Source organism: Lissotriton helveticus, chromosome 5_1 (genome assembly GCF_964261635.1).
Source record: "Lissotriton helveticus chromosome 5_1, aLisHel1.1, whole genome shotgun sequence".
NCBI classification, from domain to species: domain Eukaryota; kingdom Metazoa; phylum Chordata; class Amphibia; order Caudata; family Salamandridae; genus Lissotriton; species Lissotriton helveticus.
Window position 1 is genome coordinate 1,480,035,400 of NC_136065.1, and position 23,195 is coordinate 1,480,058,594.

The 23,195-nt window shown below is 43.9% G+C and overlaps 1 protein-coding gene across 2 annotated transcripts in view; it reads left to right on the forward strand.

Annotated features, from left to right (window-relative positions):
• Window positions 1–23,195, forward strand: part of MOV10 (Mov10 RNA helicase) — a 365,220-nt gene that overhangs the window by 301,799 nt on the left and 40,226 nt on the right. For both annotated transcript variants that reach the window (XM_078644471.1, XM_078644472.1), the window contains exon 21: window positions 14,878–14,999. In XM_078644471.1, the coding sequence (XP_078500597.1) occupies window positions 14,878–14,999 (122 nt within the window). The remainder of the gene's footprint in view (window positions 1–14,877; window positions 15,000–23,195) is intronic.

Sequence of the window (23,195 nt, forward strand, 5' to 3'; positions counted from 1 at the left end):
ATTTCCTCCCTGGATAAAGGCTCATCCAGGAATTTACGGTGGTGGTCTTCAAGCAAGACCATGGCAATGGACTCAAAGTATTGATCAAACTCCTCCCGTGGCAGAGGAACGCCAGCAGAATAAAGTCCCGAATAGAAATCGAGGAAACAGGATTGGTCCTGTCCAGCCCGCCATCACTCAAAGCCATGATATAGGAAGCTGCACGTGGTGGGCGTAGGAGGTTAGCAAGGGTACGTCCTGGGCAGTCCCCCTCCCCAAAGCGGCGCGCCCGACCCTCTCAGCCAATTCACGGCCGGCTTCATCAGAGAATTCGGTATGCTTTCGGCGCAGGAGGGACATCGTCTCCGGGTCGGGGCACGCCGCCTCGGCGTCCAAGTCCCTGATCTCCCCCTCAAGCCAAGCCAAGGTGGAGTGAATAGAGCGAAGAAGACCCCCCTGTGTGGAAATACACTCGCCCCGGATGACTGCCTTAAAACCCTCCCATAGGGTGCATGCAGAGTCGACAGAGCCCGCATTCAGATCAAAGTAGTTGGTGATCGCGGTGTGAATATCCGCGCAGAACACAGTCCCGGAGGGCAATGGGAGGGAGACGCCAGGTGAAGGTGCGTCGCTGGGAGTGAGGAAGTCGAAGACTAATCTGGACCGGCGCGCGATACGAGCAGGTGCAAGCCATTTGCTCAACGTCAGTGAGCCAGGACAGAACATTCGGCGAAGTCAGCCAGAGATCGATTCACGACCAGCAGACCCTCGCACCAGTCATACAGGTACCTTCACGGGCGCTAGGCCGGCGGTGACGCCAGGCATCAAAAAGTACGTTGTCTGTTAAAATGGACGTGAGAGCGGCGGCTGCACGCGGATGGGATATGTAAGACCCAGATCGATCCAGGGTCGCTGAAAGAGTAACTTTGAAGTCACCACCCCAAACCACAGCCGCAGAGCCGCAGGAGGAGATGAGATGCCAGACATGAGTGAAAAAATCAGGGTCATCAGAATTAGGGCCGTAAACCACGGCGATCGTGACAGGCTGGGCAAGTAGCAAACCGTGGAGGATAACATACCTACCATCCGGATCGAGGAGTACCCGGGAGGTCTGCCAAGGGAGGCCTCGGCGAAGCAAGATTAAGACACCCCTGGCATATGAGTAGTATGTTGAAGAGTGGGATTCCCCCCAGTGGCGAGATTGGAGTCTGAAGACGGTACCGGGTAGTAGATGCGTCTCCTGTAAGAGGCATATATCCACCTTGTGGCGCTGTAGGTGTGAGTGGATCAGTCGGGCTTTGCGGAAGTCGTTCAGACCACGGACATTCCAAGTTCAGCAAATTATGTCAGCCATGGGGGGGACGAGGCAGAGAGCAGCACATTGCGGCGCAAGCAGCCTACAGCACAGGCGAACGCAGCACACAAGTGGAGCAGGTGAGGCGAGAATTAGGAGCAGCACACGTGAACAGGGCCAGCGCCTGGTGGGTTGCCACCTGTGGGCAGCGTGCAAGGAGCGCGCAAGCGTCTGCTTGGCAGGAGTGACTCAAAGGGGGAAGCGCTCCAGCAGGCGGTTAGAGCGCCCCATGTGCCGGGCCACAGGAGGGCACGACCCATGGGAAGAGGGTAGTAACTGTGGAGCTGCATAAGGGGATGCAACACATTACCAGTTGATGCAATCAGGGCAAATCGGAGAACGTGATCCTGTGTACAAATCAATGCAAGGCAGAATACGTACTGAAGAAAACTTGCAACGGTGCAGTGCAGGGAACGCAATACAGTGTTAAAAAACAAACCAAGGGGAAACCCACAGACCCGGCCACCCACCACCCCGAAACATCACCAATACCCCGCACCCACTCCAACCCCCCAATCCGGCTGAGCAACCCTCCCAATCCACCCCAGGGACCCACAACTGGGAAAGGTCAAAACAGCAGTATTAATGTGAATCATCCCGGTGGGACAGGACTCGGCGAACACCCCTGCAAGGAAGCAGGGTGGCCAAGCTTGGGTTAGACATAGGCATCTATAGACAGAGATCACCGAAACAAAAGAGCATTGTCCGCACAGTTAATCATGGTCACTTAGGCGGCCAGCATTTTCCAACGGGGACTTAGGAGGGTAGGAATGAGAGTCTTTATCCAGTCGCTTGGCGAAAGCCAGGGCCTCCCTTGGGTCAGGGAAGATAAGTGTCTGGATCCCTGTAGGACCCTCAACTTCGTAGGATAGGCCAGGGAGTATGATACATCATGCTTTTGGAGGATACGCTTGGCCAACAAAAACTCTCTCCTGGCAGCTTCGACGGTCAGGGTATAGTCCGGGTAAAAAGAGAGGGTGTTTCCCTGGTGAGTGATGGTGCCCTTATCATCCGGAGGATGGCATCACGATCTCGGAAGTTCAGGAACTTCGCCACTATAGGGCGGGGCGGCAAACCAGGGCGCGGGCCGAGTGAGCGGTGGGCACGTTACACGATGAAGAATTGGGATAGTATGTAATTCATCCAGTAAAATAATACATTTACAGCCAGTGCGGCACACAGAATACCACTCCAATTGCAAGCAAGCCAAAACCTAGGAGTTGTTAGAGACCTGAGCTAATGTGGCCTGGTTCCACTTCCAAAAAGTCCAGTACTGTGGTAATGTCATGTTACATGACAAAAGCAGGACAACATTTGGTAAACTACCTTTGAAAAGAAAGGGATACTTCATTTTAGATTATACTTCCATCCCAGACCTCAAGTCAGATTTAATCAGGAAGACAGTTTTTCGGAGCAGCAGTATATAGAGCACAGACACCAAGCATCTGACTCTGAAGGCAGAGTACTTGGGTATTTTCTAGGCATAGTGCTGCTAAACATAGTGCTTCTTGAGTTGTGGTGGAGCATACAAAAAAAGAGACCGATGCAGTGCTTGAATTAATCACAGCTAATTGCTAGTGTAGCATCCCTGTATATCATTATTTTGCACACCATGACGCTTCTGTTTGGACTCCGTGTAGGAGCCGAAACCCAATAATCTCCTGAACACCAATATATCATGTGAACCCTAAAATCTACCTTGGGAAGCTCAGCTCTGTGAATATTCTCATTGATCTAGGGGTAAGAAACTACCCTCCTGATCAGTGACACAAACTTAGCAGAGTAAAGTCAAATTAGAAAACTGTACCACTCAAAAACTGAGTTCTAGATCAAAAAGTTAAAATATATTTAATACAAAATTGTTAATAAAAGCATCACAGAGAAAATGCATAATTGGCTGTGAAGGCTCAGATACAGAAAACAGAATCATAAATCATAACAAAATTAACTAAATCTCTCTAAACTTTAATTGTCAAACCGATAACATTACTGATGGCATCCAAAGTGAGGAAAGGAAAGTCTCAAAATAATCAGACAGTCTCTGGAGGAAAATGGAAAATCAATCAGGATGCTTGTTTTCGGTCCAGGGAAGACATGGCTTGGCAGTTCCGGCTGGATTGTTCCCATGAGGCACAGGGTCAGACTGATTTGCATATGGCCATGTCTGAACTGGGGTTGACGGAGTGAGCTAAAGTATGATGATGGATTAAACCCAGATCAGTTGACTGGGGGTGAGTGCTTGCAATGTTCAACACTCCGTCCATCATCCCTTTTGGTTTTGCTTTGACTTGTATAGCATGACTAATCACCCAGCAGGGTATCCATGCACTGAGTATCTTGCTGCGGGGCTCAGTCGAATAGCCAGTTCCTTCCTGCATTCCAGCAGGGAGGGTGAGGTCCAGAGGTGGAGGTGGAGAGAGAGGTCGATCCGGGCTGTGGCGGAAGGTAGGAGAAAGAGTTGCTCCCGATCCTTGAAAACCAGGGGTTTTTATACACAATTTATGCATATCAATTATTAAAACTGCAAATTCAATATGGTATGATCATGGTTAAGTTGCAATGGCAAATCAAAAAGAAGTTAACAATTCTGAAAAGTTTTTTAACACAAAACCATTTATTAAGGTAAGAAATCTTTTGCTTGCTTCCTCAGCAATTGCTCTCTGGATATGTACAACGAATATGAAAAATTTCCATTACAATAGCTGATAGAATTATGTTCTTTTGCATGCCTGCATCAAAACATCAGCAGAAATCCTTCAAAATGATACATTGGGTACATGATGGAAAGTTTAATTCACAATATATGCTTTTTAATACCCTCTTCGTTTACGTCGTAGAGCTCTGTGTGTCCACAGACATTGTGGGAAGGGAAGACTCTCAGCAGGTTGCTGATTGGGAGGGGTGAATAAGCAGGCGCAACATGAGCAGAACAACAAACTGTATCCATATAAAATAAATGCTGTCTCACAAAAATGTGGCATAACTTTACTACATTTTTAATCACACTTCTAAATAGAATAATTAAGTCGCTCTAAATGGAAAATCATCAGTTCACCTGTTACAAACGTGCATCATTAAAATGACTAATTTAGACAAAAAAATTATCACCCAAAATTGAACATCTAAAAAAAATCCACAACCTTCCCCGATTCTTTTTTTTTTTTTTTTTTTTTTGTTGTAATCATTATAACCTCATTTATAAGCTTTAACAATCTGCCATTAGTTCGTTGAAACTTTTATCTTAGAAATCAGACTTCTCTGCCAATTGCTTTAAATGCCGATACGTTCGATCTTTGTAGTCCTTTAGTTCCACATACATTGACCTTTTTCTTGACATATTTTTGCTCTTAACTTGATTGTCTTCGAATTAGACACTAATAATTATAGTTAATTGGAGTAATTGCACAAATCACAATTAATACAGGTGCTAATAATGATTGAAGGACACCCCACCATTATTGCCTAACCATTTGCTTACTTTAACAAAGCTATTTCCTAACTCTCTTACACAAGAGCCTACCCTCTGCCATTATCCTACACTCTCTCATAATCTTGGTTCTGTCACCAATCTATTCCCATGAGTCAAATTGGTTATGTTAGTAATACATGAATCAGTCATTCCACTCTAATCAGGTATGGAAGCAAATCACTTCTTTGCATTATTTACATGGCAAACTTTGCCTTCTTTCGCTAAAAAGATTATCCAAGGTTAGACTGTTCTGCATGACCATTGCTTTAATTTACTCATCTAAAAGACCCTAATGTAGCTACAACAAGTCTATCTACTATTGTAGACAATCGTATTAATATTCATATCATTCTTGGCTGCACCCATTGGAGGACTAATTGCCCATAAAATTGTTAAAATATCTGTCCAGAACTTCATTTAACTCTCCTCATGCCATGTTCTTCATCCACCTCGTCTAGATGATAAATTCTAGAACCCAGCCAATTTCCGTGCAAGTTAAAATAAGCAGTTCTTCCACAAACATAGTAGATTCCTCTCATGATAGGTTCTCCTCCAGACAAAAGATCTCCTCCTAAGATTTTTCATACATACAAATTCCGCTTTCTCTTCTTCCCATAGGAGTATGCCTTTCTGTACATATCTCACTTTTTGCTTTTCTAATCCTCTTGCTACCTAGGATGTAAGCCTGAACATCTAAATGTCTCCACTTCTTCTTTTATTTCTTCAGAGCAATCATATTCTCTTCTAGATTTCTCACTATTACTCCGCTCTCATTATATTCTCTAATAGTCATTCCCTTCATTACATAATGGACACAAATACTCTCTATTTAAATTAGTATCATCTCGGTTTTGTGCAATCATACACTAATACTAACTATATTTAATTCTTCCATCATTCTCATCACTTAGCAAGTTATCTAAAGACATGTTGAAATCAATCTGTCAATGAGAAATACATAATTTATTTTTAAAAATTGCTATGAAAATATTACAAGAAAATGAGTATGAAATGTGATTGTGTATGCCGAACCCTCCTTAGCTGATGTGGGAAGGTAAGTACATATGTAGCACTTGCTAATTTTCATGATGTCTGTATACTTGCTAATCATTTTAGTATACACATTAGCCTTAAAAACACTAACTAAATGCGCTTCATGCATTGGGATCATCTGTTTCAACTCTTTATTAGTTTTATCTTCAACATTTATATGTATATAACCTGAAACATTTCCCACAGGAATCAGTAACTCGTAACAACCTTAAACTAACCACAACTCTCCAGGTACTACAATCTCAAACAGCGTATTCAAATCAGTCAATAACATTGGGAAATGTGTGGCAATCTATGTATTTCTGCATACCACTTTGCTGAAACCTCTCTCAATTTTGGAAAATTACGCCTAAAAGGAAACAAAGCAGCACTTTACCTCGGAAAATGCACCAAATTCCCTCCATGTACTTACCTTAAAGGGAATTCTACCACTTTAGTCGTCCCTACTTCCGAATCGCTTGCAATATCCCTTGGCTTTTCATCAATCCCGTTCATTTTGTTTTTATTTCTTCACTGCATTCCAATCTCTGGTTTACCTAATAAATATTTAATGTGTTCTTAAAGTTATCCTGCCAGTTCTTTGATCTCCCCATAGGTTATATCAATTTTTAGATTTTGTTTACATTTTTTATTTTGCAAATGTCAATTACAGTACATCAGCTAATTATTCCAATATATCATCTGCTTCATTAAGTGCATCTAGTTGCTTCTTTTATTTCACACTTCATTTCATCAGCATTGTAATTCAATTATCTGCTTAGGTCCACATTTCCTTGCAACATTTCTCCAAATTCTATTTTTGAAATTCCAATACAAATTTCTTTAGCTGGTGACTCTACCACTCTTATCACAGGAGTAATATGTGGCTGATCCTCTAGTACCCCACTTCCACTTGCACTAGGCACTGTTATTGTGGCTGTAAATCCTTCAGGGCACTTGGTACAGCTCCAGTAGGAACTTTTACTATTCTTGAACCTCCCCGGCATCCTTAACAACCCCAACAACTTTCTGGGTTGCTTTCCTTGATCGAACCATATACTGAGGAGGCCTAAAACTCAAGAGCTCACTTACAATTTGGCCATCATCCTACTCTGACTCCACGTCTTTCTTTTTCTTTTCTCTTTACCCTGCTCTTTTTCAGAAACTATAGCAAGAAACATGTTTACACGCTTCATTGTATCTTCTTTCCAACCTTACTGTTGTCGGTCTAATTTACTTTCTAGCCAACCCATTAGAACTTCCTAATGGTTTTCTTATTCTTTTCCCTCCGCATTTCAGTCGCCATGTGATCCCATCTATTTAGGATTCAATCTGTGCAGTTCTAGGCACTGGCTGTATGTCGTACATGATTTGTCTAAGAAAATCTAGCTTTTTTATATACATTTTCCACGTAGAGATCCAGGTGTGTGTGTAATACCCGACTGCTACCATAACTTCATATGCTGCAGTTGCTTTGCTCTGAAATTTGACTCTCTTTAGATATATTGCCTTCTGATTTAGGTTTTGGAAATACACCACTAAGTTTCACACTAAATAAACAGAAAACAAACTCAAAATCACAATAAAAAACTATAAACATACTTGGCGGACAACAGCAAATAGCAGCGCAGCTCTGTCAAAGGTCAAACCTATCACAGCGCGACTATATCAGCAACCTACCAATTAGAACGTGGCTTTGTGGTTGTGTTACCAATCCAAGAGTGACTCCCTGGCTGAACAATCAGTCACAGCGCGACTTCTTTTTGAATATTAAAAGAATTATGGAACCACTTTAAATCATTTAGAATCAATAAATAGTTTGTCTGTTTACTCCACAAAGGAATAAAATTAACATTGTAAGTAAAAACAACTCAATCGCCAAACATAGAAGTTCAAATATGAACAACATGAAAAGAAATCAATTCGGAAATAAATAGCAAAATAAGCCATAACAAACTACAGACCTTTTCGCCAGGCAAACCCTGACCAGCAGAAATCTGCCTCTGAGTCAATATTCCTCCGCCTGTGCACCATTGTTAGCACATTGATTCAAGTTGCATTTTCAATCCTTAAAAGAAAAAAAAGGAAATTATTCATTCACAATCCCTATAAATGTGCAGGTGGCGCCTAACTCTACAGACTAAAGTACAGACAAAAATCAATATCTGCCGTGAATTTCTGACTAATCCGGCTTTCAACTCCAATCTTCAAATGGGTTTACAAATGTGAATAATATATTAATCAAAGTTGAGCCCAAGAAGATCACAAATCCAAATAATTCAACACAGAAATCCATAATCACAACTCCTACTTCAAAACGCGTTCAAACACCTAGTTTGTCCCTATTCATATTTACACACAAAATTCGTTCAGGAACACACAACCAATACAGCTAGTCACTTCCCAGGAGGGTCCAACACCCGGAAACTAGCATATTTCCAAAATGTATTTTCTTGTTTGATCTGTGGATTAAATGCTCAACACCTCAAACATCTTTCAGGGGACCCCTTAAAGAAGAGCTGATCTTAAGATAACCATCCTCTGCTATCAAATTAGGGTGAGCCACATCCCAATAATCTCCTGAACCCCCAATATGTTAACTCTTAAATTTCCCTTGGGCTGTTCAGAGATGTGAATCTTTTCAATGACCTAGCAGTAAGAGACTACCCTCCCCATCAATGACACAAATTTAGCAGAGTACAGTCAAATTAGAAAATAGGACCACTCAAGAACTGAGTTTGAGATCAAAATTAATTTTAAAAAGGTTTGATGCAAAATTTTCAATACATACATTATAGAGAAAATGCATAATTTGCCATGAAGGCTCAGATACCGTAAACAGAACTATAAATCATAGTAAAAGAATATGACTCGTTATTTCGTAAACCATTACTTTGCAAGCTTTTACTACGAAGTTATTAATTTGCAAATACCGTTACTTCGCAAGCTTTTATTGCTCATGCTTTTATTTCGCGACACCTTTTAAATGTATTAAAAATGCTATTACTACGCAATTAAAATCACGCAAACTACAACGCATTTTAGGATTGTTTTAATCATAAATTAATGGTTTTATTAACCTATCCCCTGGGACGGGATGCCAAGGAAATAAGGGTTTCGGGGGTGGGTGGGTTAATTTAGAGGAGAAGGAGAGGGAGGGCGCTTAGGAGAGGCGGGAGGTGTGGATACTCGTTCCTATATTTTACGTCAAGCGTCTCCTTCCTTTCACACGCGGATAGAATAATCCTTGCCTGCTCCTGCAAGTGGAGACAGCACAAACTGCACCGCAACTTCCAGGGAGGCAGGGGGCAGCCACCCGTGGAGGGCACTGCGTTGACCCAGACACCAGCCTGTGACAGTTCCGGGGTCCGCGTAGATCTAGAGGACGCTACCACACACCGACCAAGACTAGTGAAGCCTGGGACAGAATGAGAGAAGTGCTGAACCCGAGCCTGGTAAATTAGTTACCCGCCCCCATAGAGGAACCTCCACCACCCGAGAATCTGCCCATCCTTGTTTCTGAACCGGACCACTGCAGGGTCAGTACCAATGTATAACAACCGCCCACCCTGTGACATAAACCCACCAGTACTAGGACAGACCTGGACAGCAGCGTGTTGCTGGGAGACACCTCCATGAGAAAAAACACACCAGCCAATTACGGGGCAACAATCTTATCTGTGCCACATCCGTGCTATTTCCGGAGTAGGGCGGACAGACTTCAGAGGGTGCTAAGAATGATACCTGGGGAGCGAGCAGAGATTCGGAGAGCAGACGTAAGTCTTACATTTAAGATTTTTCAAATACATGTTCTGCTTAATAATGGAGTTTCCCTGTTTGCATCTTTTTTTATTGAAATACGTGCATATTAAGAGCTGTGTTGAGGGTCACACGTTTAGTCCAATTAAGAAGCCGGGAAAGATAACTTCAGACTATTAGTTCTTCCGAAACACACAGACCCAATTTATGAGAACGGATCCCGAACTGCTCCGAAAAATCTAAATCGCGGACTAACAGAACCTACTTCTGCATGCTATTAGTTGCGTTGTAACGGTATTTTCGTATTAGAAGCATGCGTAGTTAAAGCATGCGTAGTAATGGTACCTGCAAAGTAAAAGATGCGTACAAATGGGTATTCGAAGTAGTGGGCGCGTAGTAATGGTAGTTTACCATGGTAAAATCCCAACTTCATAATTGTAAGATTCTTAGCACTAACCCATTTCTTAAGGTAAGAGCAATTGTCTGCTTGTGTCCTTAGCAACTACCCTCTGGAGATGTAAGACCTAATATGAAAGATTTTTTAAACAAAAGCTCATACAATTATATTCTCCTGCATGCTAATTTCAAATGGCAATCCTGCAAAAGGTTTCGTTCACAATACATGCTTTCTAATTCCACAACTTATTTACTTAATTCTAATCTGTGTTTCCGCTGACACTGTGGGGAGAGAATACTCACAGCGGATCACTGATGGAGGAGGGAAATGAGCAGGTGAAGGATGAGCAGAACACCAGAAAATACATCCATTTAAAATAAATGGTGTCTCAAACAAAAAGGTTGCATAACTATACTGCATAATTAATCACCCTTCTAAATGAAATAATATCATTTTAAGTGCAAAATCATTTGCTTACTACCATATGCATCATTAAATTTACTAATTTGCACAAATAATTTGTCCCCTTAAATTGCACATCTAAACAAAACTTCTAGAACCAGCCATATGCATATCAGTATTGACCCAGATGCAGTGGGAACACTCCACCCTGAACTTCCAGGCCAGGGCCTCCCTGAACCAAAGCACAATCAACCCAGGGCCAGTTTCCCTCTTATTAGTGTTCATGGGCCAGGTTTGGCATGGTGTGGTAATTACCATTGGCCTGACAGTTCAGAATGCACTGTTATGATTGGAGCAGGGACATGACTGATATGCATATGACTGTGTCCAAACTGAGGTGGCATGGTGTACAAAATAACGATGGACTGGAATGTAGCCTGAGTCATTATCAGTGGCTGAGATTATTTCAAGCATTTCATCCGTCATTTCTTTAGTATACACCAGTTGTGGTTGGTCACAGAGTTAAAGTGACCATGTCTATAGAGACTATTGCTTGTTTATAAACATCAAAGCTTATCCATGTTTGATGAATAAAATAAAAACGGGGCTCCACTTTAATGTCCACTTTATTTATTTGTTATTTATAGTTTTTTGGTTAAAGTCACTAATCTATCAAACTTGAAGCCTTATTACGAGTTTGGAGGTCCATAGGACTGCCAAACCCATGGTGCCAGTCTGACCACCACCTCCACACTGCAGGCCCGCCCGCAGTATTGTGACTTTAGCAGTCGGACTGTCACAAGAACGCTGGCACCGCCAGGATCAAGGATTCCCTGGGCCGGAGGTCTTTCACTGGCAGGAATATGCTGGCGTTTCCACATCCGGCACCGCAGAGCATATTCAGAGGTGCCATTTCACCGTCCTTTTCAGGGCAGTTAACCAGCTATGAATAGGATGGCAGAGTGGCAATAAAGGGGGCCCTGAATTGGGCCTGGGGGTGCGTGCAGGGGGCACATGTAATGCCCCTTGTATTTTCACCCCAATTTCCTGCACGCAGTGGCATGCATGCCACACCATGCAGGAAGGGGCTGTCTGCGCTGTGGCAGCAGCAGTCTGCATGTGAGGCTCTTCTTTAAACCTGGCAGACCGCCGAAGGACTGCCATCCAGACGAGGATTGAAGTCCTAATCTGGCGGGCGGCAGCTCCATGGGTTTGGCGGTTGTTGCAAAGTCGTCCTGTGCTGTGGGCACGCCTATTTTTTTGCTGACTGGTACTGGTGGAAACTAGTTCGGACTATCCCTGGGCTCTGCCTAACCAGGGCCAGTACTATACTAAAAACACACTAGAATACAGTGAAAACACCTACATACACTAGGGTACACAATGGGTGAGGGTACCCCTATGATTGGCATGATCCCCCCCACCCAACCTCCCCCACCCAAATAAGGCCCTAGTACATAATAGGGCAGTGGGATTGAAACTACCTTTAAGTCCCTAGTATATAATAGGGTATGGCAGTTTAGAGGCAAACGGCCATTTCTGCACTTGCATGGGCACTGCTGAGGCCAGTTTTAAAGGAGCCCTGTTTTGCAGGACTGCTTTTAACATGTAAATTGTGCCCTAACTCGACTTTGGTGATTGGAGGACTTAAAAATTAAATAAACTACAATATTTTGGCATATCATGTACCGCCAGCATCTCCCCTAGGTGTCCCAGTGGTGGGGGGGGGGGGGGGGGGGGATCAGGTATTTATAAGGGCGACCCTTATAAAAAAAGTTTTGTATGCCTTGGGTTTAGTGAAATTGCACATTTCACCTCCCGCATTGTAGAAAAGTGCTCTTCAAAATCAACTTTTGTGCTAGGAGCACCGTGGAGGGAGGATCTGCAATATTTTGACCTATTCGAGCCCCTAAAGTCTCCCTTAGGTGTTCCAGGGGTAGAGGGGAGTGCTGTAGATACAGGTAGGGTGCTTATAAAATATATTATAAGCCATAGTGTTGGATAAATTGACCTGTTCATTTTAACCATTGCAGATCCCTAGCCATATTGGTTAACATGGCAATAAGTTATTAATTAATAATTCTAACTAGTAGAAACAGAAAAATGTAATTCAAGGACTTTCTAGGATGCTATTGTGGAATTTATCCTAAAATATACAGACAAGAAAGTATAAGACCTTCTTGTCTGTAATCCAAAATTCAACCTTCCAGTGCTCTGCCCTGATTGGTCAGAGTTAAGTGAATTAGTCAGGCTGCTTTGATGAGGTGATAAGTAGCCTGTGGGGTCAAAGAGCCATTTTGGGAGGAGAGGATTCTGTTGCATAGGCATACCAGAGCAAGGGGCAGGGGTCATAAACAATGATCTTCAAAAGGAATAGGAGACAGGCAGGAGAAGCCCGTTTTGTTTACACCCCTATTCTTTAAACCCAGCCCAATGGCAGGCTCAAGGAAGGAATGTGCAGCTGCCAGGGAGAGGGAGAATATGGAGATGAGCCAGCCTGGAGGTTGGCTTAGATCTCTCTTGCCTCTCAGCTGAGACTACAGCAATATTGAATTTTGGAGAAATAGTGCTTTCTGGAGACCAGTGTGCCACACTTTAGAGGAAATGGTAATGCTGGGGTGTTGTCCTGCACCTCATTGGACGGGAGTGTCCTCCAGTGTGACTCCAGAGAACACTGAATAGTAGGTATCTGAGAGGGGAAGTGCCTCTCAGATCTGCTGCTTGGAAACTAAAGGAAGAAGAAAGGTCCATCCTGAGAAGGTGGATTTGCACCAACCAGGCCCTGCACTCTGATTGCACCTGCTGCACAATCAGGAACTACAGCCCTGTGGATCCAACCTGCTCCAGAAGGACTAAAAAGTAGACTCCCTGCAAGCTACATGCTAACAGAGCTCACCTGGACCATCAACACCAAGAATCCCTAGCCTGGAGTACTACCAGTGAATTTGTAAGGGTTTTGTCCAAGTGGATTGTGGTAATTGAAGTCCCAAACTTTCAAGGTCCATCTTGGAGCTTTCAGACCCCCAGCATAAGTTTTGGATGCTTTGGGATCATCAAAGCAACTTCAGGAAGAAGTTTGAAGAAGATCGGAGCAACTTTGAAAAAAGATCCATGAGAGGACCAACTTGCCTTGCCAGCCAAGCAGTCGACTCAACTGCGAGCCTGCCTGCTGTACAGGTTCGTCCTGCTAAAAAACTCCTGAGGTCCGACTTCCAGAGATTGAACGAGAGTTGGTGGAAACCCATGCCGGCTAAACGTCACTGAATCCAGCCTGGTGAAGGCCTTGGAGAAAAAAGCTCCATGAACCTTTCTAAATCTGAACGTAGAAAAGGTGACCGGGACCTACCGCGAGAGTCAAGCAACCCACCTTCAACTGCGAGCCAGGCAGGATCTCTCGTTCGTCCCGCTGGATAGCTCTACAGGTGTGACTTCCATAAGCCGATCAATCCTCACCGAATCCGGACTGGCTGAGAGCTTTGAGGGACTCCAAGAAAAAAAGCTCCAGAAAGGTTTCTAAGTCAGAAGGTAAAAACTTTGACGAAGGCCTACTGCAAGGGGTAGCCATGCAGGGCTTCATTGCGGTCGGCCTGAAACTTCCACTTTGTCCCTGTCTAGCACGACTTGATGTCCTAATAGGCGTTTTAGGTTTTTATTTGCTATATATTGTTAAATCTTTAAACATTCTTATCTCTGGTTACCTGCATTGTATTTTTTCAGTTTTGGTGTCATTTTAAAGATAAAAATATTTCCTATTTTTATACATTGGTGATGGATTTTATTGTGTTGTCTTAATTATCTTCTGAATTGGTGTTTTTTAAATGCTTTACATATCTGTCTTTGAAGTTAAGCCTGCCTGCTTGCGGCCAAGCTACGAAGGGTGGAGCATGGAGATACATTTCTGAGACCTATTCTGAGCCCTATATTGTGTCAGTGGCATTATTGCCAGTGGTAGATTCATATTTACCACTAATAATAATCCAATTTCCAACAGCGGTTCTACAGTGGACGGCGCATTGCACCGTCTGCTGTAGGAACGCCTAAGTCGTATTAAGGCCCATGCCTCATGGAAATGGTCTTTGAGAGATATTGATCTTTGATTTCTCAGGTACCATTCAAATTGACAAGGCCTTTCTTTTGTTCATGATGATCGTGATTTCATAAAAAGTCAGGAGTATAAAACGTTGGTGCTCCAACATGTTTGCTTTCAGACTACATCAGTCAATACACACTGGGGTGAAAGCTTAACATGAGGCGTGGTGTTTATTGTTGATTATAGGCATGGCATATATTCTGCTTGCTGTTGAGAAAAAGTGAGCTTTTCTGTGGTATGATGGCACTCATAAGTGGGGTTGTATTATGTAGCCAGTTTTATTTGCATGTTCCTGCCTGCAATCAGAGTACTGTAAATAGGTGGACTTCCCTTGTGTAAGGATGCCTGGAGCATGGGTTGGTTATATTACATATTGTGACTCTTTTCTTCAACAGATTTCTTAAGTACTGCAGCGATAATGGAGGTTACGCTGGGTTTCCATACCAGGAAGATGACATGGCAGAGGATGATCTTGCAGAACGATTGAGTGCTTTAAATGTAAATGCAGAGCCACCAGGTAAGATCTAGTGCGTTGTAACATAGTAAACATGCCGTCACGTTATTTCATACTGAAGTATTGATTGTTGGTTAACTAACCTCATAAATGCCCAGTATCAATAGAGGAGAAATTCCCATTGAATTTAAATGGGAGCTGTTTACATTATCTCTGTGTACCAGGAAGATCTGGCATTGACTGACTTTCTGCATTTGCCAACTTGCATTTGACAACCTTGATCCTAGTGCAAATGATTCTGAAAATTAAGTGTCCGAGTTTTCACTGTGCTATTAAAAATCTGTATGACTTTCAATCAGCTTAGCTGTGATGCATTATTATAATTAATGGTCATTGAAATGCATAGATCCCATCCCTTGTGTTCCCAGATCAAAAAAAGTCTTCTCCGCATGAGAACAGGTTCATTTCTGACCACCGTGTTGTATTATGCATCACCTTCTGTTAGTGGATATACCGATTTTCTTTTTTCAGCTCTTAAGACAAAAAGATGCTTAATCTAGGATTATGCTCTTTGATTACAATGGAACACGCAACCCAAGGGCTCTAGTACCAACTTCAGGCATTTATCCAGTAGATAACATCACTTCCTAAAATCAACATGGATTTTTGGGTACTATGACACCACCTCCTATCAGCATGCAGTGTTTTTGTTACCAGGTAGATTTGTTACTGTCAAGGGGTGTTACAAATAGGGGTCTCTAGTTGGCAGAGGTAGGTACCTTTGACCAAGTAGGGGCCTTTGCTTCTAGTCCGGGAAAGGGGTACACTCCTGGATAACCCCTGCTCACCCCCTTGGTAGCTTGGCAAGAGCAGATAGGCTTACCTCAGAGGCAGTGTGTAAAGCATTTGTGAACACATACAATAATACAGTGAAAACACTACAAATGGACACCACACCAGTTTAGAAAAATAAGTAATCTTTACTAGACTTGACGCAAGACCAAATGACAAAAATCCACAATACTGTAATCAAAAATAAGTCTTTGAAATGGTAGAAAATAGGTTAGTTCAATGTAGATGGTAAATGCAACACTTTACTCTCAAAGTACCTGGGATGCGTCACGCAATACAAATAAAGGGTCCCAGGGAAGTTGATGCGCCGTTCCTTACACTCAGGGGAGTGGATGCGTTGGTTCCTTACTGCAGCACAGGGGAAGGTGATGCTTCACTTCCTTACTGTGTGGGGAGTTGATGCGTTGTTTCTTACTGCAGCCCGGTGAGGATGTGACAAGATGACGTCTTGATGCGATGTCACGATCTGGTGCGATGCGACAAAATGGCTGCTTGGATGCGATGCGACAACGGGGATGCGATGCATGCACACCCGACTGCTGTGCAGAGAAATAGATCTTTGGAGCCGCGACAGGCCCTGCGACACGCTTCTCCAGTGATGGGGCAGCACGCTTCTCCGTTGACTCAACGTGCTTCGTCTGCGATGGGATACAGCTTGAATGGCGGCATGCTTCTTCGGCGATGCAACTGCTGCGGTGGCGACATGCTGCTCCTCATTGCGTTGCGCTTCCAGCGACACGCAGACACTAGAGGTACCCAGAACAACAGCAGGCACCTCTCTGCAGGCAGAAATACCAGCAAGGAAATTCCGGGGGAGCTGGTGGTTAAGTCTTTGTGACCCTGAGACTTCTGAACAGGAGGCAAGCTCAGCTTCAAACCCTTGGAGATCTTCCTCAAGATGAAGTGCACAAAGTTCCTTTTCCCTTTTCTTGGAATTGAGTAACCACTGCAGGCCAACCCCAGACAGCAACCAGCACTGGGGCACTCTCCTCCTTCAGCTTACTTGGTTTCTCTCCTTGACAAAGGTCAGTCTTGATTCCCAGAAGTGATCTAAAGTTTGGGGTCTGGGCCCCAATATTTATACTTCAAAATCCTTTTTCCTCTGAAGGCAGAGGGTGCCTGTGCCAAGCCAACTCCCCCTACGCTCTATTCTATGAGGGCTCAGGTCAGTGAAAGGAAATCTGCTCCTGCCTACTCTCAATGCAATGCAGGTCCTATTCAGCCCAGCCCTGACCCATCAGACTGCTGGAGCCACGGCCCTCTCCAGCCCCCTGTCACTCACAAAACATGGAATACACAAACCTAGCAGAGGCATACAGGATGGTTAGGCAAGAAAATACCTACTTTCTAAAAGTGGTATTTTCAAACACAGAATGTAAAAATCACCATCACTAAAAGATGTATTTTAACATTCCGTGTTCAGGCATACTAAACTCGAATTTCTACCTTGTTCCCTGGGACAGTTAAAATTATAAAATGTTAAAATCAATCTGCCCATTCTGGCCTATGGGAACAGCTAGCCTTGCAATAGTGAAAAACGAAATTGGCTGTAGTTCACTATCAGGTCCCAGACTGCACACCGCCTCTGCAATGGCAGGCCTGAGCTTTATTTTACAAAGCTGCTTCTGTTGGGGGCACAATTAGTGCTGCAAGCCCACCAGCAGCATTTGATCTACAGGCCTTGGGTGCACATGGTGCACTGTACTAGGGTCTGACAAGTAAATCAAATAGCCAATCATGGAGTCATTTATCCATTACAGCAATTTACAATAGAGAGCATATGCACTTTAGCACTGATCAGCAGTGGTAAAGTACCCAGAGTCATAAAACCACCAACAACCGGTCTGAAAAAATACAGGAGGAAGGCAAAAAATTCAGGTATGACCTTGTAAAAAGGGCCAAGTCCTTATGTTGGAACAACCCAGTGCTGCAGTTAATTATGTTGTCTCCTTGTAGACAAATGAATTGCATTATCCGTCTTTATAGTACCAGGTTGGTGCATTAGTTGTTTCACAAATTATCTACTATAGCAGTTGAAGCAATCTGATCAACACCCAAGCATTGCGCATAAGATGATTTGCTTCCTATGGTACCACAGTAGTAATCGCAACACCTCCACAGAAATAAGTAACTGCATTGGGTGCCTTTTGAAATTCGATACCATGCTGGAAAATCCTATGGCATGTTGCTTTGGTGGGGGATCTTTCAAGATGCTGCACACACAAGTGTCTTTCTTGTAACTCTGCTCCCTAAACCATGGAGCATTGACTGTTCTTGGCATGACAAAGGGCCAAATCCCGTTTCTATGTCTAACGCTGCTACTGTTTGACATTGAGAAAATTAAGGTTTACTTGGAACTAATCTACTCCTCATTTTACTTTAAAATTTGCTATGTGATTAAGAGCATCCCATTGGCTGGTTTTCATTGGGTGTTTCATTGCATTGTGTCCTGATGTTTAAGTGGGTGAGATCTGTATTCCCATTAACTCATTCCAATACTTTTCCCCAAAAAAATCATGAATTTTTACTGCTGGCCTTACCATGCCTGAGACAGGAGGAGGGCTGGTCACTGTATCCGCAGTTTGTTGTCTTGAAAATAAAATCGGGGGAGGCCATTCCACTTCTTGCTGGTCAGGGTGTCTGTTTCCTAAAGACCTAAAGTTGGCGATGCGTAGTCTAATTAGTAAATAACTTAAAATATCTTTAATGCAAGGCCTCTACCACCAAAGCATGCTCATTTTAGATAAATGCTTAACATCTGCTTTGCCAATAAACTGGCCTTTCAGCTAAATCAACACTTTTACCAGACCCGCATTTCATGAAATGCGCCAAATAAATGCTTTTATGGCTGCACTTTGGGTTTAAGATTTACCCAGCAGTTCGTAGGTCAGCCATGTGCGGTCCGGAGGTCTGTGCCCTTTGTGCAAATACATTTCCCCAACCTCACGTGTCAAAGGAATCCTATTTGAGATCTATTGAAAGTAAGCACTGGCATTCGTTTAAAAATGCAGCATGTATTTCTAAGACATGGTATGTTGTGCTCTGGTACCTTTTTTTAAAAGGTGTAATTTAAGGAGTAGTAACTACATGAACGCATCGGTAATGCAACAAAATTATCCCACGTCTAGTATGTAAACCATACTTGTTGCCGATTCCCACATTCATAGGCTTATGTATGAAAACATGATGGTTTTTTGTTTTTTTGCAGAGTTTTATATAGCGCGAACTAGAACCGAATCAGTTATCAGAGCGCTTTACATAGCACCAGTTACGTTACATGAGGACACACTTTCATTTTAGGCACGGGGAGATTAAGTGATTTGCCCAGAATCACAGGGGGTTTTTGGCGTCGTTACCGAGACTCGCACTAATAAAACAAGCATTTGCAATACAATCGGTCTCGCCTTTGGGACATTATATGTATTTAGCTATGCAGCACATTAGCCTGGGTGCTGAAACATCTACTGTTCTTTAACATGGAGAAAAAGTAAACACCAAACTGCGTGACACGCCAGGTATGGGAACACATGGAGAGAAATATTGCTTTTCAACGGGAAATGGTATAGTCCAAAGCTCTGTTTTTAATATAAAATCAGGGCCCTCGATGGTCATATCACTGAAAATACAAGATTTGGAAAATATTCTTGTCTACGGGTGCTTGTGGAAGACAATTTCTATGGACTGGAATGTAGGGTAGGCTAAAGTGATTCCGGTATTTTACTGCCCTCTGCTGGTCGTTTTCTATCAAAGTTAAATAGAGGCAGTTGCCAGAAAAATGTAAAAAATAAATGTCCCTCAGCAGAAAGCAATTCTGGTATTTTACTCTACTGGTCGTTTTCTATCAAGAAAGTTAAATAGAGGCAGTTAAACAAGCAGGAAGCAATTCTGGTATTTTCTATCAAGATTGTTAAATAGAGGCAGTTGAACAGAAAAAAACGTAAACGTCCCTAAGCAGAAGCAGGCAAGTCCTAGGACTGATCTCCAGAGCCTACAAAGTACTAAAGTATATACAAGAGGTCTCGAAGTTTGACTTAAAAAATGTGCAGTGCAAAATAAAGCAAACTTTGTAAGAGAAATCTGTAAAAGAAAAAACAAAATTGCCCATCTCAATAAAATAATCTGTGTTTCTTTCACTTGTATTGCACAACTGCTCAAATGCTTGTGAACATTTTAAAGGTAATTTTCATGTGTTTATCTTAACAATGGACAGTAACCAAACACCACCTTTTCATCTAGCTTTTGTAATCTTCTTTTTTTGATTTGCAAAAACAGCTCTTGCACAGTATTTGTATCTTTTTTTCATCCACCCTTTACCTATTGTCCTCATAGCTGCACCACTTTCATGCCTACAGGTACATGTGTTTATCTTTGTCCTTCACCATTTACCTAATCTCCCCACTTTATAACAGCAATAGTAACAGCACAATATATTGCCTTTTTGTACATAAGTCATTTTTTAACAGATTTTTATTAATTTTCAAGAGAATAGCAAGAATGACAAAGGCACAATCACATGGTCAGTGCAAATACATTTTTAAAAAAAGCGTTGGGCGGACAATATAAAATGCAAATACATTCAACAGTATTCCTAGGGACCTCACATGTTAGTCATAGCCATTTTCTCATCAAATGACCCTCATGAACTGTCAAGAGGCCCCACCCCCTCTCAGCGGTCGAAATAACCCTCCAGTGTACAATTCTCTACATCTAATACGGTTGTATTTAGGTTTTGGTTTAAGGAAATGGGGTAGGTTAAGGACGCAAGTTTATACATTTCTTCTTTGCAGTCTTTATTGGAGGACTAGCAGCCCGTCCCAACGTTGTCCGGGTATGAAATAGAATGTGTGTAATGTGTGTATTTGGCAAGGGCAATTTTTTTTTAAATCTCACGGTAGACAACTTTTTTGTTTCATTAGAATAGGGACGGAGAAGGGCCAGCTGCAGCCCTCGTTGATGTTAGCAGGCGCGTGTAATTGGTGTAGTGATCCGCCGCCTGAACCCGGCTACAGCCCTGGTTGATGTTAGCAGGCGCGTGTAATGTCGTTACATGCGCCTGTGAATGAGAGAGTTCAGTGAATGCGAGTAGGAGAGGCTGCAGTAATTGTCCCCGCAGACATGCTCATTTGCGTGTTCCCCGCTTGAGGCCCAGATGCAGGCCTGTTTGATGTTAGCAGGTGCGTGTTCCCCCGCTTGAGGCCCAGCTGCAGCCCTGGTTGATGTTATCAGGCGCGTGTAATTAGTGTACTGATCTGCCGCCTGAGCCCGGCTAGAGCCCTGGTTGATCGTAGCAGGCGCGTCTAATTTCGTTGAATGAGAGAGTTCAGTAACAGCGCGCAGGAGAGGCTGCAGTTATGTTACTTACCAGGCCTCCAGCTGAACGCGTTTGTCATGCCCCCAGCACACGACCACAGCAGACGATGTTCTGTTTAATGTACGACCCACATGGCATGAAGGGCGGAACGTAGCACACGCCCCCAGCGTTTCTCACGCCACCAGCATGCCCCTTGATGCGGCGCAATTGCGTTCACATGGCATGAAGGCCGGACACACGCCCCCAGAGGTTCTCACGCCCCCAGCGTGCCCCTTGATGCTGCGCAGCAACGTAATTGGCGCTTGTATGTACGACTCACATGCCATGAAGGGCGGACACACGCCCCAGCGTTTGTCACGCCCCCAGCACACGCCCACAGCCCACGATGTGATGGCCGTACCACACGCCCACAGCGTTAGTCACGCCCCCCAGCCCACGCCCACAGCACAACGCAGGCACGCCCACAAGGGACTACTTTGCTGGCACGGTTCTTTTACCTTTTAAATGTATATGGTGTGCTACGGTACAATTGTATGTCTTGCACTGTATGATTGTGATGAACACCACTGTTTCTTGAAAAGTTAATAAAAACAATAATAAAAAAATGTATATGGTGGCCGTCTGCATAGCCTATGTCCTTCTGCTGCAACTGCCCTTTCCAACGCTGTATTGGGTGTTGTGATTGGTGCTGTGGTTACTGAGATTACCCGCCTCAAAGGCTTGGGCCTCTCTCTTTATAATATTAGTATGGATTAAGAGGAGGGCAAACAAAACAAGACGAGAGAAAAAAAAGGAGCATTTGCTCATTACATGGGTTCCTTCTGAAAGAAAAATAATCAAGCGTGTCTTGTTGAACACTGTTTTTAGCGGATACTTGTCAGTCCCCAACAACAGTCCTCTTGTATAATCCCTGGTTCTCCTCTCTTAGGATTTGGGGTCCGCGGGAGAAATGTTCCCTCCTGGGACGCGGCGGAAGGTGCACCGGCGAGGGTGACCATCTTCACCAAGGCAACTCTGCCTGCTACAGATAAAGGAAGGGTACCCCAAAAGTCAAAACAAGCCTTTGTGCTGTGTATTGTTCACCCCACGTTGTCTTCTAAAAGGTCTTCAGGGCTATGGTAGATCCGGGTTCCTAAATAAGGCAAACTGGGGGCTTCCCATGGGACAGCCTACCTGACTTGGTGGGGAACAAGCATGACTCGGCCCAATTCACGCGGAGCTCCGCAATTCTTCCCTAAGTCTCCAGCAAGTCCCTTACACCTCGTAGTGCCTCTCCCTAGTTGGCCAGGACCTGGAGCATATCATCTGCGGACAGCGCTATATGCTGCATCTGCTCCTCTACCATCAGGCCCGAATAGAATCTCCTGGATCTTGCATGAGCAGCCAGAGGTTCCACCGCCAGGGCAAACAGAGGAGACAAAGGACACCCCTGCCCCGTCCCTCGAGCCACCTCACAGGCAGCAGAGTTCAAGCCCCCCGTTCTGACCCTGGTGGTGGAAGCACTATATAGCAGCATGGTCCACTTTACAAAGTTGACCCCCAAGCCGAATTCCCATAAAACATTAAAAAGGTAAGGCCATTCAAGGCTATCAAAAGCCTTCTCAAGATCGACCGCAAAAATGCAGGCCTCTTCTTTATTATAGGTGCCAGACTCCAAAATGGGCATGAGTCTGCAAATATTAATTGCCGTATTCCGGGATGGTATAAATCCATCTTTGTCCCTCTGTACCAGCGTTGTCATGTGAGGCAACAGGTGGCCAGCCAATACCTGGCTCAAAATCCAGGTTAAGCATCGCAAGGGGCCTTTAAGAGGGGCGATCCCAAGCAGGCTTGCCCGGTTTGAGGAGAGGGACTTCGATTACTTCTCGGGTGAAAGCAGGGAGGACGCCCTCCTGTAGTGCTCTATTGTACATTGCCACTAGGGACGGAACCAGGGCCTCTACATAGGTCGCATAAAATTCCACTGGCAGTCCATCTGTGCCCGGAGTCTTGTTCCTGGCCATATTATTTATAGCACTCCGCACTTCGCCCGCCTCAATGTCCCTACCAAGATCTTCTGCTTCCTCCGCCTCAAGTTTAGGGAGATCTACTCCTGA